This window comes from Drosophila tropicalis, unplaced genomic scaffold, assembly GCF_018151085.1.
Source record: "Drosophila tropicalis isolate 14030-0801.00 unplaced genomic scaffold, ASM1815108v1 contig_878, whole genome shotgun sequence".
NCBI lineage: Eukaryota > Metazoa > Arthropoda > Insecta > Diptera > Drosophilidae > Drosophila > Drosophila tropicalis.
In genome coordinates this window covers 14,513,654-14,533,127 of record NW_027173374.1, presented here as the reverse complement: position 1 = coordinate 14,533,127, position 19,474 = coordinate 14,513,654, and the positions used below count along the sequence as shown (strand labels likewise).

General features: G+C 37.0%; 2 protein-coding genes across 4 annotated transcripts; both read left to right on the top strand.

Moving 5' to 3' along the window:
• The first annotated feature begins 147 nt into the window (after positions 1 to 147).
• On the top strand, positions 148 to 12,710 carry tws (protein phosphatase 2 regulatory subunit tws). Of its 3 annotated transcripts, none has more exons than XM_068301761.1 (5): positions 148 to 440; positions 4,320 to 4,493; positions 9,325 to 9,476; positions 9,549 to 10,352; positions 10,428 to 12,710. In XM_068301761.1, exons 2-5 carry the CDS (start codon positions 4,334 to 4,336, stop codon positions 10,794 to 10,796), a joined length of 1,485 nt encoding a protein of 494 aa, XP_068157862.1. In that variant the 5' UTR covers positions 148 to 440; positions 4,320 to 4,333; the 3' UTR covers positions 10,797 to 12,710. The 3 variants fall into 3 exon arrangements, with proteins under 3 accessions (XP_068157862.1, XP_068157860.1, XP_068157863.1); XM_068301759.1 differs by having other exon boundaries at positions 148 to 527; XM_068301762.1 differs by lacking the exons at positions 148 to 440; positions 4,320 to 4,493 and adding exons at positions 4,676 to 4,933; positions 5,650 to 6,006.
• A 1,055-nt stretch (positions 12,711 to 13,765) lies between these two features.
• Positions 13,766 to 17,141, top strand: knk (protein Skeletor knk). Its single transcript, XM_068300695.1, has 6 exons — positions 13,766 to 14,342; positions 14,673 to 14,898; positions 14,964 to 15,311; positions 15,377 to 15,930; positions 15,991 to 16,213; positions 16,287 to 17,141. The coding sequence occupies exons 1-6, from the start codon at positions 14,231 to 14,233 to the stop codon at positions 16,930 to 16,932; spliced, it is 2,109 nt and encodes a 702-aa protein (XP_068156796.1). The 5' UTR covers positions 13,766 to 14,230; the 3' UTR covers positions 16,933 to 17,141.
• The last annotated feature ends 2,333 nt before the right edge of the window (positions 17,142 to 19,474 follow it).

The window sequence follows — 19,474 nt, the reverse complement described above, 5'->3', positions numbered from 1 at the left end:
CAAAAAAAAAAAAAAAGTGAAGTCAAAATACTTTTGTCCACCATTGTAGTTAACGTAATTTATAAAAAATCATAGCTGCGCATTCGCAAGGCAAGTTCAGTGCTAATTTTAACGTTGCCGCGTTGACAGTTAATTTTGTATTTTTGTGCTGCTTCTGTTTCTGGCGTATTCTATTTTTTCTATGATTTAAATGAAATTCAAAATTTGATTAACACAGATATATATGTATGTACATACATATGTATGTATATAAATCAAAAAACAATCCCAGTGCCTTATCAACCAATCGAATTTGTATCGTATCATAAAAGTAAACCGTTATAAAATAGGAAGAATACGAAGTGAACTCAAAAAATAAAAACAGTAAACGTCAAAGTGCATTAGCGAGAAGAGATATAATAAATCAAACTAATTTCAATTGAATGATGCCATAATCAAAGGTGAAACTGAAACTATTTCCAATTCGATACATAAACAATTTACATACATATATACATACAAAGTGCAGTTTTAGAATCTCAAAACTGGTGAGTGTGTGTGTGTGTGAGTGAGAGTGAAAGTGGTATTTGAAATTATAATCATAAAAGAATTTCAAATCTTCTGTATATGATTAGAAAGAACTTACGTCAATCTATGGATGCGTGGGCGGTTTTAGTGGCAGTGGTCTTAAAACTGTATTATTAATACAGCTGCTTATGTGAGAGACACTGCCAACACCTGATCCCTGATCTCCGCAAATGAACTCTTGGCACCCCTCCCTTCCCCCTTCCCATCATTCTCCTCGCTTCGGCTAAGCATGTCTCATTCACATTTGTCGATGTTCTTGGCGGTTTTTGAGGTTAACAACATTGAGAGCGGCATTGTTTAAACTAAATAACATCGACAACAACATCAGCCACAACAACGACAACAAATGTACATAACTATTGAGCCTAAGTTGTATTTGCCATATAGACATCAATTAATGGCAACTATTTTGTCACTTGCCCACTTTTAGGCCAAAAACAAAACAACAACAAAAAAAAAAACAGCAAAAATTATTTGCCTAACAAATCAAACACGATTTTCTACCTGATGTCAAGTTCTATCTGTGTACATATCAGATTAAAGCCTGTCCAATATAATGCTTAATTCCACACGGACAGACATCAATTTTATATATAAACACATAGATATACATATATTTTTTTGTCAAATGCTAATTAGTTTCGCTTTATCATTTCGGTTAGCCAAGAGGATAGTGGGGAGCGGGAAAGAGAAGAGAGTATATCATTAATTGGCAGTACACTAAGTTTGATAAGCATCGATTGATACTAGCTTACACTGCACACATACACATGTATGTGTGTGTGTGTGTATTTTTGGGGGAGGGGTTGGGGGACTCGACATATGGTTGCAATCATGTCCACGTCCATCAAATGCCTTTTGTTTATCTTATTCAGACGGAGAAGTACCAAAAACCCCAAACCAAACCAAAAAAAAAAAGTTTCGTTGCCTGCCAATGGCTGTCAAACTGTCAACGCCAAAATAAGGAGTGAAATGAAGAGCAGAAGCAGCAGATGATGAAAGGGGGGGACGCCACCGTGATGGGCATATTATAGACAGTTTTCCTAAATGTATATATAAATATAATTTTTCCGTGCATAAACAAAAGTGGTCCAATTCCCTTTATGTTACATGGTCTTAAACCAAATTAAGCCGGTTTAATATTTGAAGTAGGATTGACAAGTGAATGCCCTTTACACATTTATATTAATGGTCTACAACACCAAACTGCATCGCATAACTTTCAGTTTGTGATATTTAAAATAAAAATTACATAGTTAACATGGGTTTTTAAGGATTTCATAGATTGATGTGGATTTTGGCTGAGTATTCATCTATCGAAAATAAATTTGTATAACCTCTTAAAGAGTTTTCTTCATTGTATAAATACAAACTAGAATCTCAAATACAAACAGAATCTCTTAGACATTTTAAACTATTTTATCGCAGGGTATCTTAAAATTTGTGGAAGTCTTTCTATTTATTTTTGTTTTGTGAGATGATAAACTAAAAATAAATCAAAGGCAGAAATGCTGCTGAGCATGGCGCAACGTCTACACCTGTCTGAGGCAGGGAAAGGGCCAACTGGTTAGATGGAAATGACGACCGTGGGGTCTCGTGTGGCACGTGCAAGTCGTGTGCCTATCAAACTGCTTGGTTACTAATTATAGAACAGTTCTTCACGAGGGTAGCTACACGATTTTTCAATTAAGGAAAACTGAAGTTCATTTCACCCTTGACACCCTCAAGAAAAAATACCTTTTATAAGCATATTATATCCATTTTGAGCAACAAAATTACTAGGAGAAATTTGTTTAACCAAGTTCTTTAATAATCGTTGGGCTGAATATTAATTATGTGATAAAACTAAGAAATTTCAAAGTGTTTAACCTCCACTCGTCCATGTGTTTGTGTCTTAGTTAAAGAATTCTTTTCCCCCAGCATTCTACCTTCAAAAAAAGAGAATTTGCCATTGTTTTGTATATATTTAAATAGCAAACATTATATATACAAAAATACATATTTTATTAGCGCTTTTCCGCTTCCGTTGCTTTAATGAAAACAAATTTTCTTTGGCCTGGCAATCTCTGTTGTTTTTTCTTCTTGTCTTCTTGGCTCTGTTTTGAATAGAAAACAAAAGTTTTCAATTTTTCCACATTTGAGAGCTTCTCAATTTTATTATTATTTTTATTTTTGTCTAGTTGCAATGACATTTCCATTTCCTAGTTGATGAAAATAAAACAAGTAATGAATGACATAAACCGACTTGATGATGCCCTTAAGCAACCACCACTCTTCAATTGAGGAACTTATGTACATATCAACATATTCTTATACTCTAACTGCGTATAGGGTATACAAATTTCTCTTGTCTCTAGCTCACGTTTTCGAGAGACATTGAAGACACACGCACAGAACCGCCACCCCCACCGACTGCCGCCTTGTTGTCACCTCATTCTAATTGGATTAGAATCTGTTATTCTTTTTTTCCCTCTCCCTGTGTTTTTCTCTCTCACCCTGCTGCACGTTGGTATTTGCTCTCTTGGCCCATTAGTCATATGGTTCGCTTCTTCAACTTGTTGCGTAGACTCCCCCCCACCTCCTTTCCATCAACGTTTGCTCCTGCAGTCAGGTACTTCAAGTGCAGAACGTGGGGGAATTTTTTGTAACTGTATATTCGTGATATATGTACACATAATGACTTTTGTAATATCTCGGTACATACATTCATACATTTGTACATATATGTATGTATGTAAATTTGAGTGTTTATGTGCTTCTCTAACATTAAAGCTTTGGCAAATATTGTAAATCTGTATGTCAAGGTGAAACCGACTTGGAAATACCTTTTCCCCCAAAATCTCTAACTCATTTGATTAAAGTCCCTCAAGCTTCCAAATCCTATTCTACCAAAGTCAAAAACAACTGTTAATAATGTTTGCGGCTTTTCAAATTCCATGTTTTGACTGTGGATTATGAACAGTTTCAGGATATTGGCATACCATAGGGTATACCTAAATACTAAAAAATTTCCACTCGACTTTTCGATTACAGTTCAGCGAAAAAAAAAACTCTCAATATTTAAGTTAAAGATTAGCAAAAATTGGCTCTTTTATGTAATTGATAATTGGAATGCCAGGCGCCGATTATTGGGAAAGAAGCAAAGTTGAAAAGTGTTTTCGATTGCACAGTGGGATAAACTCTAAAGCCGAAATTCAATTATATTCAGACTGTGTTTGAATCGGCTTTCAAATGGAATGTATATCATATATGCATTTAATTCGACCAAAATAGACACACCTCTCTTTCTTAAGTGAAATATATCTTTGTTAATTTATGAAACACGATGATCAAGAAATTTATACAATTTATGATTCTATACAGTCTTCTATTTTTTTCTATTGCGGTTATTTCTTTTTGTACAGATGCTGCGCTGCGTTTTGCACGTAATCGTAATTTTTAAAACAAACAAACGACAGTCGGACAGAAAGACAAGCACATTTGCACAATTCATTTTTTAAAATCTTAGCCAGAGATGGGGGGAAAAGCGTTAAGAGAGCGCCACAGGTGTTAATTGCCTGTCAAATTTGAGGAATATAAAATAAAAGCAACACGCAATCCGCTCATGTGCTTAGACCCCAAAGAGATCAAACTCTTGAATAAATATTTTCCATTATACATTATACAATATACATATCTATATCTGTATACAGTATGTACATGCGCTCGGGCCTTGCACTATGTGTTAATATATTCGATTGATTTTATTTTAGCTGAAAACATCATAATGGGTCGCTGGGGACGACAAAGTCCGGTGTTGGAGCCACCAGAGCCGCAGCCGCCACCTCCCATACCACCACGGACCTTTATGAGGCAATCTAGTATAACAAAAATTGGAAATATGTTTAACACGGCCATCAATATGAATGGAGCCAAAAAACCGCAAAGTAAGTCTTTAAATATCCCGCCAAGCGGAGAAAGTATCGATGAGCGGAAGTAGTGTGACCGTGCCAAATAGTTACAAAAATGCCATAATATTTTCTTACTCTTTGAACTCTGTTTCGCACTAATGCCTATCGAGAACATTTTATCGATAAGAAATTTGGGCGCTCGATTATAATCGACGGTTTCATCGACGGTATTTTCAGCTCTAGCTCCGACATTATATTTGCAATAAATATAATATTTGCCTACTTCCATTTTGCGTTGATTTAATCGTGAAATATTAGTCATAACTAAGCTTGAATAGTTAACGGCGCGTTTAAGTGTTATAGCCACTATGTATATAGTTTAAAAGTGCGTAAATTACGTGAATCTTTGATTCGTAATCTCCGTTTTTTTTTTGCAACGACACAGCGAAGCAGTGCAGCAAAAGAGGCGGCAAAAAGTATGGAAGAAGAGAGAAAAAGGAATCTCACGATTTTAACAAAAAAAAGCAAGAAAAAAAACAAAGCTTGCCATATTTGATTTTTGCCAGACGGATTAAGGAGAACTTGTGTGCATTTTAATCGAATATTGATTGTGTGTGTGTGTGCGAGTGTGAGAGCGTCTTTCAAAAAGAGTCACGCGGTTCTTTTTCAGTTCAAATAATTTGCAAATATTAACTTGCAATTAACAATTGTTATTTGTGCAAAAGCGAAAAGTGTTGAAACAGAATCAGAATTTATACTCATACATATGCACATATTCGTATGTCTAGCTGTCTATGTGTTTGTGCATATGTATAAACATTTTGAAGGTTAGATTTTTGCGGCCAAAAAGAAAACTGCGATAAAACAAAGGCGCAAAAAAAAGAAACGCAAGGAATGAACACATTCAACGAGAAGAGCAAGAATGAGAGCGGAGTAATGTGAAAAGTTGTGTGATATATGTGCAGTTTGTTTGTTTTAATATAAAGAAAAATAAATAATATTAATCTGTGTAAAGAAATTTGTCTCTTGTTTTTTGCAAATCTCTCAACCACCGGCTGCACTCACACGCACACATACAGGCAGAACCCGCGAAGCACAAAGCACACGCACGTCGCTGCTACTGCGGCCTCTGCCCTTGCATCTGTTGACGTCGCTGTTCGCTCCCCCTAAAATTATTCCCCTACTTTTGCAGTTTTCTTCCCCCGCATATGTCGTTTTCGTCGATTCTACGTGCTTAAGTTGTGTGTTTTACGGCGACAGCCCAACAACAATAAAACACAAAAAGAAAAATAATAGCAAAAAAAGAAAAGAAATAACACAAAAGTAAAGCTAAACTTAACTTCAATTTGAAAGAAATAAAAAAAAAAAAAAAATCACAAAGAGCGCGCTTAACTCCTCCACAGCAAATACAACAACAACAACTCTACTTAAACCGCAAAGCTTTGTTTCTGCTGCCGTTGCTTCTCCTACTGTTGTTTTGTTGTTGTTGTTTCTGCTGCTGCCTCTGCCTCTGAGAGTCTCATCGCAAACTGTTCAACTGTCATGGCCGGTAAGTGAAATTTATGTTGGACCTGCCAACTCCAAGGATTTCCGATCCTGCTTTGTGATCTGTTTTTGGGTTATTACCATTTTCTGATTTGTTCTATTGTTGACCCTGCTAGAAATAATAATAACAACAATAATTGTATCGAAAATCGCTTCAGCTTTTTAGTTGTTACCGAAACGTGTTGGCAGGGTCTTTCTGAGGAGGTTTCAAATTGAAAGTTATATAGGAAGTTTACAGGGAGGGTTGTAAGACATTACATATTTGCTGCGTTCGAATTGAGATTTCGAATAAGAAAATGGCGCACACTGATCTCTGAATCGATCTCTCCAATAATTTTAGACTCTTTCCCCCAAGAGTAATTCCATGTCCTGACTAACCGAAGGCAAATTAAATATGTTTCAGAGTAGAAAAAGAGAATAGTTCTGCCTTTTTAAAGACTTCAAGAGGGATTTTCGGTCCATCTTTAGTTTTAGCAACTCTAAATCTCAAAATATTTTTTAATCTACATTCAATACGGAATATCCAAAGAAATGATTTTTGCATCCCTGGGAAAAGTGTCCAACTATAATTAAATAATAAACAATTGCATACACACATGAAAATTACTGGCATACAAATAAGAACGGTCAATAGATAGTTGCTCCAAGATACGAGAACGAGAGTAATGTATGTAGCTACAAATGTACATACATCTGTATGTATAAACAAATATATATCTGGTGTACATATCGCTAGTCTGGCTGATCGTGTGTAAATTGAGTTAAAGTTAGCCGTTTGCCGCAACGTGCCAATGGCAATGCTCGCTCGTCCGTCCGACCGGCCGTCGATCTGTCCATTGGCCCTCCTCCACTTCAGCTGCCTCCTTCAGTGGCCTTTGGTCTCGACAATGTGACAACTTGCATGTGCGATGTATGCAAAATTATTTGTCAATTTTATATACCCAATGTATGTATGTATGTGTGTAGGTACAACATTTTGTGTGCTTTTGTTTTAAGATATTTGTGTTGTTACTTTTAAATAATGTATCTCACAGAAGGGCACAATTCGATAACAAAGTGTTGGAAGAGGAGTTGGGTTAAGTTTGAATGGTTTTTTAATGGACAATGCATGTTCGGAAACGTTTTGTCTGTGCCCAGCGAGTTGGCAATGTTTCCTATACCCTTTCAAATTTACTCCCAATTACAAAATATAAGTTTATTCTACAAAACCGTTAATAAAATCCTCATAAAATCTATTCATTTATAACAATTATCCGCGATATTTTATTTATTTAAATTTTTTTCTGTCTTTAGAGACATGCTTACATCATGTGCCGGCAACATGGAGCTTTTATTTATTGTTAAAATTTAATTTTAGGCTTATTACATAGTCGAATGAAAAGCAAAAAGATATCCCCTAATCTAGAAGTTTTATGTTACCACTCGTAATATTCGCATTTGTTTTCTTCCATGTTTTTTTTTTTTTTTTTTTGATAATTTTTTTCTTTTGTTTTTGTGTTTTTTGGCGCAATTGAAATTGTTAATGAGGCTATCGAATTCTTAGGCTTATCATAAATATGTTTTATGCCATTCATGCAAAAGAATTTCCAGCATGGAGCAGTAGTAGGTAGGTAGGTAGGTCGTCGTCAATCAGTCAGTCAAGCATGTCCGCCATTCTTGCTCTAGGTCGGCCAGGCCGTCCTTAGTTTGAATTTGTGTTACGGTTGGAGGTGAATGAAGATTGGTGGAAGGGTTACGACGAGATGGGTGCTGGGTGGGTGGGTGAAGTAATGCTAGTTAGGTGGGTGCCGTTTTGCAGCGACATCGCGTGGTTGTGTTAAATAATTGTGTCAATATTTGAATTTCATTATTGCTCCATTTTTGTTGCTCGCTCGCTCCGCTTGGCTCATGAAATTCTACTTATCTGCTTAATACAATAAACAAGCGAGAAAATTTTAGAAGAGAGATCTGTTTTTGTCTATTTTTTAGTTGTCGACGACGGTGATAGACAGAAGCAGCATTTAGATTGTAATTATACGTATATCAGCTAGAAACTAGTTTTAGGTATTTTAGCTGTAAATGGATTTATATATGCTTGCCTTGACCCGGTTGACTGGTATTTGGGCTTTGCATTGACTCCTTTTTGTGGTCTCCTCTCTTGATTGCTTTGCACTTTCGTTTTTGTCTCGTATTGTGAGTTCAATGACTCTAAAACTGTACAGTGGGGCGGGGGTGCCATTAAAAATAGACAAAACAAGAACGGAAAGAGGAACACGGGCGCAAAAGATTTGATCCTATTATACTTTCATATATGAACGGAGATGGCAAATAAAACAATTGCTTTGGCTCGTCAATCACAATCATGACGTCGCCAATGAGGTCAGACCACATGGGGGTTGCCGCTTGGCTGCAAGGGCTTTTGCAGATGGTTACATTTCCCCCGCCCCCCACACACATACAAATGACTATTTCGGAATGTTGTTGAAAGAAAAAGGACAAAAAAAAAAAGCACAAAATAGTATCAGAGACAGAGCGAGCCAAAACGAACCAATGGCTCATATGAAAAGCTGAATAAATTCTTTTCAATTGGGGGCGTCGACTTTGAATTACTCTTTATCAAGTAAAATCTTAAAATTGAAATGATTTTATCATAAACTATAAACTTATCACAATAAGCTCTATGTATAAATATATTAACTGATTTGAATGGGGCTAAGATCCAAGGACATTGGCACATTGGACACATGTAATTCTGATCGAAAAAATTTACATAATTATTGTATTTTTGATTAGCATTTGTTGCTTCCTTTTGATGGTGCTCCCATAGTGGGTGGAATTCAAATGGTTGCCACTGTAGCAGAATAGACCAGGGAAAGAGAGAGCGAAAGACATTTACGAAATGGATGTTCTTTTGTGGCCAACGTCATCATTTGCACAACGTGCGGCAATTGGGAAAAGTGGCTGGCAAAAAAGCACAAAAAAAGAAAAACAAACAAAAAGGATTGGCAAAAGTAAAAAAAAGTGATAGAATATTTGCCAAACGGCTTAAAGAGTTGGGTTTATATAGAAAAAGAGAAAAAAAAACCTTGAAGCCAATCTGACATGGCGTCATTAGTGAATATTTAAGCAGGACAAAGCAGGACAACGACGACGACGACAATGAAGATGATGATGACGTCGTTGCTGGGTCGGTCATCTTCTATTGATTATATGTAACAAGTTAAGGCTTTGGCATTTCGGCGTATATATGAAGATGAAAGCAATCTCAAAGTGTCAATAGTTGTACTTATCTCCTAGATACTTGTCTAACCCATGATTTACCTCTTTCTGTCTCTTTGCACAGGTAATGGAGAGGCATCGTGGTGCTTCTCACAGATTAAAGGCGCCTTAGACGATGATGTCACTGATGCGGATATCATATCCTGTGTGGAGTTCAATCATGATGGCGAACTATTGGCGACAGGAGATAAAGGTGGTCGTGTCGTTATCTTCCAGGTAAGTGATAAATCTATCGTTTTGCTTTGTATTTGATAGAATTCTCTAATAACTCTTTTTGTAATCTTTCAGCGTGATCCCGCCTCAAAAGCCGCCAATCCGCGACGTGGTGAATACAATGTCTATTCGACATTCCAATCGCACGAACCGGAATTCGATTATCTCAAGTCGCTGGAAATTGAGGAGAAAATCAATAAAATACGATGGCTACAACAAAAGAATCCCGTACACTTTCTGCTATCCACCAACGATAAAACCGTAAAATTGTGGAAGGTCAGTGAGCGCGACAAGTCGTTCGAGGGCTATAATACGAAAGAGGAAAATGGTCTGATACGGGATCCACAAAATGTAACTGCCTTACGAGTTCCTTCTGTGAAGCAAGTACCCCTTATGGTGGAGGCCTCGCCACGCCGTACCTTTGCCAATGCACACACCTATCACATCAATTCAATTAGCGTTAATTCGGACCAAGAGACCTTCCTCTCCGCCGATGATTTACGCATCAATCTCTGGCATCTGGAGGTGGTCGATCAGAGCTACAATATTGTGGACATTAAGCCCACTAACATGGAGGAGCTGACTGAGGTTATAACGGCAGCGGAATTCCATCCGACCGAATGCAATGTGTTTGTGTACTCCAGCTCAAAGGGCACAATCAGACTATGTGATATGCGATCGGCAGCGTTATGCGATCGGCACAGTAAGCAATTCGAGGAGCCAGAGAATCCAACGAATCGCAGCTTCTTCAGTGAGATAATCAGCTCCATAAGTGATGTGAAATTAAGCAATTCGGGTCGCTATATGATCTCCAGAGATTACCTGAGTATCAAGGTCTGGGACTTGCACATGGAGGCCAAGCCCATTGAGACCTATCCGGTAGGTAGACCACCCTTCCCACACTTCTTCCAGAATTGTTTTTAATATGTGTATATATTTTCAAATAAACCAAAGGTTCATGAATATCTGCGCGCCAAATTGTGCTCCTTATATGAAAATGACTGCATCTTCGATAAGTTTGAGTGCTGTTGGAATGGCAAGGACAGCTCAATTATGACTGGCAGCTACAACAACTTTTTCCGGGTCTTTGATCGCAACTCGAAAAAGGATGTCACTTTGGAGGCCTCCAGGGACATTATTAAGCCTAAGACGGTGCTAAAGCCACGAAAAGTTTGCACTGGCGGCAAACGGAAGAAGGACGAGATCAGTGTTGATTGTCTCGACTTTAATAAAAAAATTTTACACACCGCTTGGCATCCGGAGGAGAATATCATTGCTGTAGCGGCTACCAACAATCTGTTTATATTTCAGGATAAATTTTAGCCAACACCCCCCACACTACAACAACACAGAAGAAGAAGAAGGCATAGAAGTTGTTACGGGCTCATCATTCTAATGTTAATTAAATTCAGTTTTTAAATTTCACAAAAGTTGTTTGCATAACGCTCACTTACCTCAGTAATCAACAACGCAACTACTCGCCCTCCCCCCTTTTGCAGCCTTGTTATAAACCTTCTATTCTTCCATTTGCCCTTCCTTCCACATCCTGTCCCTTTTCATATCGCCTTCTCCACTAAAGAAAATAAGAATACTTTAAACAAATGCCATAGCAAAAGCTTTGTAACATTTTTCCTTACTACGTGAAGTAAGTTGGGGAAAAGAAGAAGGAAACCTAAATAATGAGAAAACAAATTAAGAAAACAAAAGAACCCACAAAACAAAAAGAAAACAAAAACAAAGATAAGCAAAAAGAAAAACAAAAACAATTTTTATACATAACATTTATAAATAGTAAAGCGAAAATTTGATTTAGAGCAATTCAATAATTACTAAATCGATTTCCGATCACTTTTTTGTATAATTCAAGCGCCTGCGCCGAAGTATTTGTAATAAAAACGAAAAAAAAAAAAAAAAACATATTTAAAGAACAAAAAAAAAAAAAAAAAAAAAATGCATATTGTAATATTTCTACCAGCCATGTTGGTTTTTGTTTGCTTGTTAAGTTTAAAGTTTAAAACGGAAAATTAAAACCTAGAGGATGGAAACGAAACTCAGATAGATAGGGTTAAAACCCAAACACACAAAACAGACACAGATTTGAGCCTTAGTTTTCTGTTTTCTTAAAATATTTTTTTTATTTGTTCTCTTCTCGTTGTGTACGATTGTTGTATCGCTTAAAGTTCGATGAAAGTTCATTCCATGCTGTTATAAACGAGGATAACAATTGAAACATCTAGCTCTTACCTTATACAAATCATCCATTCAAATGTATAATTTTATTAAATCTCATCAACGTCTATTAAACATAAACAAACGATAATGCCGCTCATGAGAAACAAAACCCTATAAAAAGAAAAACACAATTATAAATGCTCATTTTAATTCCTTTTAATTCATTAAGAATCTTTAAAATAAAACAACAAAAAACATTTAACAAAATTTAAACGCATTATCAACATCTTATGTAAAATGGAAAAAAAAGAAATATATATACATACATATATCTATAAATATCAGTTTAAGTTAAACAAAAGTCGATAAGAGTTCAACAAAAATCGATTATCTATTTAGTGGTCTTAATTCGTTTAATTAAATACCTTAACTAAAGAAAACAAAAAAATCAACCAACTATTTTTATACTCTAAATTTAAGCTAAGTATTGCTATTTTTAGTTTACCCTTTGACTTTTTTGTGTGCGTGCGTCCAAGACCATTCAATAATTATTTCATCGAAAATCTTACTTACTTTCTTGTTTCTTTTGTTCCAATGCTCCCTGTGCTATTTCCTTTTTTCCATTTATTTAATTTCCCATGTTATTTCTAGTGTCTAGTTAACAGAAATTTTGAAAATTTAATGGAAGCAAGTTCAAAAATATTGAAGAAAAAGTAAGAAGAAACAACAAACTAGAAATGAAATGTAAACGCATAAGTAATATGATAAACAAAAAGAGAAATGAGAAAATAATGTGCTTCTTATGAAAATAAATAGTGTATTTGTATGAAATAATATCTATTTTCAATTAACTATAGTTCTACACCCCCACACACACACACATACACACACAGACAGGCAAATCACATCAATATAAAATGAGCAAACAAATATGAATAATGAATGATAAATCGCAGTTATAGTATATAGTGTAAGTCGTACGAAGATAAAGATGATAAAGATAATATGTTTATAATAAATGAAAAAACGGAAAAAGTCGTGAGAAAATTCGTTTAAAAAATTTAAGTAAATATTCTATTTTTTACAACATGTACATTTATTGTTTCAGACACAGAAACCTTAATATGATGCCTAAATAACAGTAACTAGAATCGGATCTTTCTTAATAGCAACGCACATTTTTATCCCATTCATGCATACATATATACATAATCACACACACACATAAAGAAAACATTACATAGTTCTTTAAAAAAGCCTTTTCGATGTCCTGTACCACATATATACATACATATAATACGATCCATATTCTATAACGAACTTTTCGTCTTTCTGTTTATATAAGATCACGAGCACCTTACAATAATTTAAACAAATGGTTTCCAAGTTTACAGCTGACCACCAAATTTCCTTTAAATCTGTTGAATGCATATGTATTAGTGGTACAGGATATCTATATATTTGTCGGCTCTCCGACTTTATTGTATGGAATTTTTGTAAATAAGATCACAAAACTTCAAAACTCATTCATAAAATGAAAAAAAATCCCAGACGCGGGAAGAGAGTCAAGGTCATAAAAGAAAGTCAAAAGAGGAAACTGCAGTCAAAAGAAAATAAATTTAAAAAAAGTCTAAGAAAATGCAATTGATTAGTTTTAAAAACAAATATTAATTGAATTGCTATAATTATAAAATGATACGAATTCAAAATAAATGAAACAAAACGCAAACTTAAGAATACAAAAACAAAAAAAAAATACAAATTTAGTTTTGCAAGCAACAATAATTGAATGAAAAAATAAAAATAATGGGCTTTGTCTTCTTTTTTTTTTTACTGGATGATAATAATATATTTAAGTATAAAACAAGGATATACAAAAAATGCCAATGTTGAAGTGAGCCTTGACAGAGGAACTTTATTACATTTAAAAAACTCAAAAGCTTAAACTTCTAAACCTTTAAACAATATTTTGTTATTTCCTCCACAAAATGAACCGTTAACAATTTGTTATAGTAAGCTTTATGCCAAATATAGCGTGTAGACATAGAAGGTACGCATGCGCATGCATGATGACGAAGAAACAGAGAGAGGAGAGAAAAAGAGAACCAAAGAGAGTGGAGCTTAGCAAAGAAATTGAGCCCGATTTATTGGCCAAGCCGTCTTGAGCCTCAGTTTCTTTTGAGCAGCCAAGCTGCACGGATCCATTTCGAGTTGTCTCTTGCGTTGTGTGTGTGCGTGAACGCAATGGCAAAAAACGCCGGAACCACTGCGCCGACTGCGTCTTAAACCTGTTTTTGGCCTGACTGTAGCCCCCCCTAAAAAAACGCACGCGAGTGACGAAACGGCCTTAAGATAAACTCCAAAAACAACAACAAAAACATATTACCAAATTTGCAGAATATCCCCACTGCATTGAAAAGAAAACACTTTGATATAGAGACTTGGCAAAAATGTTTTGCTTATTATACGAGTGAATTAAACTTAAATTGAAAAATAACAAAGAAAATATTGTGTGTAAAGAAAAAAATATTCAAAAGTGAAATATTCAAGTACGTGGCGGAAGTGTGGGAGAGAGAGGCAATCGAATGCAACTGAAAATGACATTGAGAAATCGTAAACGACATCAAGGCTTGCGAGTTGGCAAAGTTCTTTGTCTATTAACGGTTTTCCTGGTTTATCTGGCTTTACCTAGAGCATGTAAGCTTTTAATAGAAATATCTACTATTAGATTTTGCGATTTTGATGCAGAAAAAATACACAATAAGAAAGAAAGAGAAATTCGAATCGTTCCGTTTGAGCGAAAACGAAAACGAATTTTTGTGTTTAACCAGCGAAACTGGTCTATGTCTAAGCCATGTCTTTCTCTCGCTCTCTCTTTCTGTCCCAGCTGGGAGCTGGGCTGGCTTCGACTACCAGGGGGCGCCACTACATCGTAAATCAGTTTAAATCAATTGGGCTATGAGTCAGACACTGAAAGAGACACAAGTTTGCCATTCATTTTAAGGGATTTTCCGTTTTTGTTTGCAGTTGCCGAAGGCGATGAAGAAGAAGATGGTCCATATCGGGGAAAGTATCTGGGCAAGCTCAACTCATATCATCACCAGGTCTCTGGCGATGTCTACGCCGTGAATGAGTACACATTTCTGATTGTGGGCTTCAATTATGACGGCAATGGAGCTGATACCTTCTTCTGGGCTGGAGCAAGTAATCGACCTGGTCCACAGGGATTTATAGTACCCGATGAGTTTGGCAAGTGAGTGAAACTAGAAATCTGGATATCCTTTGAAGCCAACTGACATTGTTTTATCTTTGTTTCAGAACCAACATCTTGGATCGTTATCACAACAAAGACTTTACATTGACCCTGCCCGATCGCAAAAAGATGACCGAAATCAAGTGGTTGGCCGTTTATGATCTGAATAATCAAAACAATTTTGGCGATGTCTATATACCCGAGGAGTTTGAACCTCCCATGGCCCAGTCGGGTGGCACCTTCTCCAAGCGCAGTCACAATGTGAGCAGCAGCAGCATTGAGATTCTGGATTCCAAGACCATACGGATAAAGGATTTCACCTACGATGGTCAAGGCAAAAGGACATTCTTTTGGACTGGAGTGGGAGCACAGCCATCGAGTCGTGGCAGCAAAATGCCCGATGAACGCGGCTAGTGAGTTTGAGGGAATATCTAAACGAAACGATTTGTTTATTGATTGGTTCTTTGTTCTTTTTTAGTCTGGATCCCATTCGGAGGTACAACAAGGAGAGTATAGAATTGGAACTTCCTGGCGATAAGACCATCTTTGATATCGATTGGATAAGTGTGTACGATGTAGCTGACAACGAGAACTATGGACATGTGCTTATCTCGGATGGCCTGAATGTTCCACCCTCGTTGGTGAAAGTAACTCCCTATGAGTTCTCTCTGCCCAATTGCCGACAATTGCACAAGGATATGCAAGTCTCGTGGGAGGTGTTTGGCCCACAAATCACATTCCAACTGTCTGGCCAAGTGGACAAGACAGATTACATGTCTTTTGGCATTTCGGGATCTGATGTTTCCAGCCAAATGATTGGCGCAGATGTTGTGGTGGCCTATATAGACGACATTAGGGGCTATACGGTGGACTACAACATCACTTCGTTGGCACCTTGTGTTCAGGTGTTGGGTCAAAATAAGGGAGTGTGTCGTGATGATGTTGTTGGAGGACTGGATAGCTTTCAATTGAATACATACAGCCGTAAGGATGGCATCAATACAATCAGTTTTAGGCGCACCCTTAAATCATGTAAGTTTTATTAATCTAAAAGCTAAAATTTTTTTCTTACAAATGCTTTAATTACCATAGCTGATGATGGTGACAAAGAGATCTTTCTGGATCGAAGCAACTATGTTGTCTGGGCCTTTGGACAACTCGACTCAAACAACGAGCCTGCATTCCACAATTATTATCCAAAAAGTGATATTGTCATTGATTTTAATACCACAGAGCCGGTCAATGATTGTTTCAGTTTTACCAAACGAATGGAGGCCCCAGTGCAGCTATGGGAAAGGACTCGAATCTCAGATCCGTAAGAAATTTCAAAGTGCTAATGATTCTTTATAGACCTCGTATAAGGAAATTTTTGTTTTATTTTCTGGTAGGACTGTGCGAACTTTCAATGCATACCTAGGTCCTTCCGGTGGCCTGCGCGGCTATCAGGGTCTGACGGGTCACGTGTCTAGTGGCTTAGCCTGGTATATCAATGGCTATATGATACCAGAGCTGTACTTAAAGCGAGGCCTCACCTACACTTTTATGGTGCGTGGCGGTAATAATCCCCATTCGCCGGAGTACTACCATCCATTGGTCATTACGGATGATCCCCAAGGCGGCTACGATCGTCTCTCGGATGCCAAGCAGAGCGAGATTCGAGTGCTGGCTGGTGTGGAGTTCACGCGTCGAGGACGTCCCAAGGCAGCGGCAGCTGGTCCTCTATGCATATCCCGCTATCCATCTAACTATGATCGTCGGCTGGACGACAATTTTCCTACCTTCAAGAAATTTAATCGGTCTCTGGTGACCGAGTGCAGTGACGAGGCTCCCGCGTTGCTCGACATTACTCCCAACATAACATGGCCGGATACGGTCTACTATAATTCATTCACACACGGCAACATGGGCTGGAAGATACACATTATCGACAACTATAGTAATCTGCGCAGTGGAGCCAAGCCCAACGTGTCGACGTGGAGTTGGAGTTGGTGGGGTTCGTTATTACTAATGCAACTTCTGCTAGTGCTACACTGACTGTTTCCTTTAGTAAAGTTTCTCCATAAATATTTGTAATATTTATCAGTCACAAAAAATATATAATATATATATCGTATGTACAATACTCGTGTAAAATCTCAGCATAGATTTAGTAGTTATAAAATGAAATGTTTTACCTAAGAAAACAATCCCCAATCGATTAAAACTCTTAAATATATAAATTTAATACGCATTATAAAGAAATTGGGCCCACAAACACCATTGTATTAAAACTTTAAGTCACGCAAAAGTAGATTGTTGGAACATTGTCCGGTAAAACGTTTAAATAGTCTGGAATGTGCTTAGAGCTCCCTAACTTTATTTTATTTCTCGACTCTTCCAAAGGCAATAAACAGACCTATGGACATTTTGATGACGACGTTTTCAATTTTGTCTGAACTATAAAGATTTCAAAATCAAAAAGTGCTCATAATAGATTATTCATTAAAGGATTATACACCAAGACTATATAAAAGGGGTTTAAAAGAAATGGTTCTTATTTCTCAAGTTAAATTCAAAATCAGATTAACAGACCTTGTCGCATTTAAATCCAATTTTGAGTTGCATATTTTTTGGCTTTCAGTTTGTCAGTACCTCAAATAAGTTGCCTACTTGGTAGAGCAAAGATTGACTTTAGAAAATATTATTTCTAGCACACTTTTAGTCCGAAAATAATAATCGTAGACGAGAGTCTAAAATTCTTATAGTGTAAATCTATTTTAAACATGACAGATCTCTGTTAATTAAATTTTGGGCATAATTTGATGTGCCCTAAAAAGAAAATGGCTTACCATGAATAATATTAGGAATTTTCCAAATCTTTCAAATTGAAGTTTTGTAACTTTTTCCTATCTTGCATGAGTATTGAATCAAATTTCAGAAATTCTTCATTCAGCGCTCTGAAGCATCCGCCAATTCTGCTATAAGGTACTGACTTTGTTAATTGTTTCAATTTGAATTACTTTTTCAATTCCTTATTATTTATATATTATATTTATACATTTTTAGTAGTGAAAAATGATCCTTAAATGTTTTCTAAATGCATACTAAAAATGATCAAACTTACTCACAAGAAACGAAACTATACGTTGAATAATGAACACTAAATAAATATTGATTCATGGGTGTAAAAGCATTTATTGCGTGGGTGTGTGGGTAAAAAGGTATATATGTACACATGTGTGTATACACACTTGTAAATAGAAATTAAATAAATTATTTCATGCAATTTAAGTGCGGATAGTAAACGGACGTCGAAGAGAACACGTTCCCAGCACGCAAAGCGAAAGCCAAGCGCTGAGCTGAGCCCCCCATCGCACAGAAGCAGAGCCAAACGAAAGACTTAAGACCCGAACTTGGTGCGCCTCGGAACTGGGGAGCAGCAGAAGTAGAATGAGTGTGAGCAGCAGAGCTTGAAAAAGAAAGTGCAAGTGGACTGTAGTAGATGCTTAAGTATTCCGTCAGCGATGGAGCCGAGTTGCTTCTTAACTTGCCTTGGTGTGTCTCTCTCTCTGTCTGTGTGTGTGTGTGTGTGGTTTCACGTTGCGGAAGGCAGACTAACAGAGACCGAGACCGAGACCCACAGCCAAAAAACCAAGTCCAAGAGCGCGTTGGCGTCGTTGCTGGCATCGACGTCGCTGCTTGACCTACTTCCAATCCTCATACAATCAGAATGTTTCATGTTTCGATTTTATTATTTTCTGTTTCTTTTTTTTTATTTTCGTGTATCTTTTCGATTTGCGCTGGACGTTGGTCAGTGTGTTTGTGTGTGATTGTATGGTGTGTGTGTGTGTGTTGGTGTGAAGTTACTTTTTCTTTTCTTGCGGCTTTACTGCTCTCAATTGTTCATGCTGGCTGGAGCTGGAACTGCTTATGGAAGGACGGGGGCTCGCTGCTTATTTGGAGGGGGGGACTGTTAGGCCTATGAAAGAAAGATATGAGAACAATTTCGTGACTTTCGAAAATGGTTTCGTCTGTTTCTGGGAGTGAAACATTCATGCTGATCGCACAACTATCTCGTATCGGTATCATTTACTTTCAGATTCTTTTGATTTGCTCGACTCCCAACCAAAATCCCTCAATCCCTTTTCCCCCGTTTTGTTCATTACTCAAAAGAATTGGCCAGCAGCTGCCTCGCCATGCCTGTCGGATTTGTGTCTCATATTTGTGTGTGTGTGTATGTGCAACAGCATTACCGTAGCGTCGCTGCTGGCAGCATGACATAAACTTTCGATTGTCTGACCGTCACATAACTGTTACTCGTCTTGTTGTACGAGATCTGTGTTGTCCCCCCTGTCAATCCCATCCTGATCTCCTCTACTCTCCGTCAGTCATTCCATTCCATCATCATCATCATCTTCTTGCCGTTCTTTTTGGTAATATTTTTCGCCCGAGCTTAAATGGGTAATTGGGTCAGTGCGGACCGACCAGGCCGTTTTCAGGAAAAACTTTTCAAACTCATTTCACTTAAAATTCTTTTTTTGGCTTAATTTTTCCCTGCCCTCTCTGTTCACGGCTGGATGTTAGTCATGCGACCAAC

What these genes read in the sequence shown, in the direction of transcription:
- tws (XM_068301761.1), top strand. Translation starts at nt 4,334, where the DNA reads ATGGGTCGCTGGGGACGACAAAGTCCGGTGTTGGAGCCACCAGAGCCG. An exon ending in TGGAGCCAAAAAACCGCAAA is followed by an intron (nt 4,494 to 9,324) that starts GTAAGTCTTTAA and finishes CTCTTTGCACAG; the next exon opens with GTAATGGAGAGGCATCGTGG. An exon ending in AGCCCATTGAGACCTATCCG is followed by an intron (nt 10,353 to 10,427) that starts GTAGGTAGACCA and finishes AATAAACCAAAG; the next exon opens with GTTCATGAATATCTGCGCGC.
- knk (XM_068300695.1), top strand. Translation starts at nt 14,231, where the DNA reads ATGCAACTGAAAATGACATTGAGAAATCGTAAACGACATCAAGGCTTG. An exon ending in TCTGGCTTTACCTAGAGCAT is followed by an intron (nt 14,343 to 14,672) that starts GTAAGCTTTTAA and finishes TTTTGTTTGCAG; the next exon opens with TTGCCGAAGGCGATGAAGAA. An exon ending in GTACCCGATGAGTTTGGCAA is followed by an intron (nt 14,899 to 14,963) that starts GTGAGTGAAACT and finishes TCTTTGTTTCAG; the next exon opens with AACCAACATCTTGGATCGTT.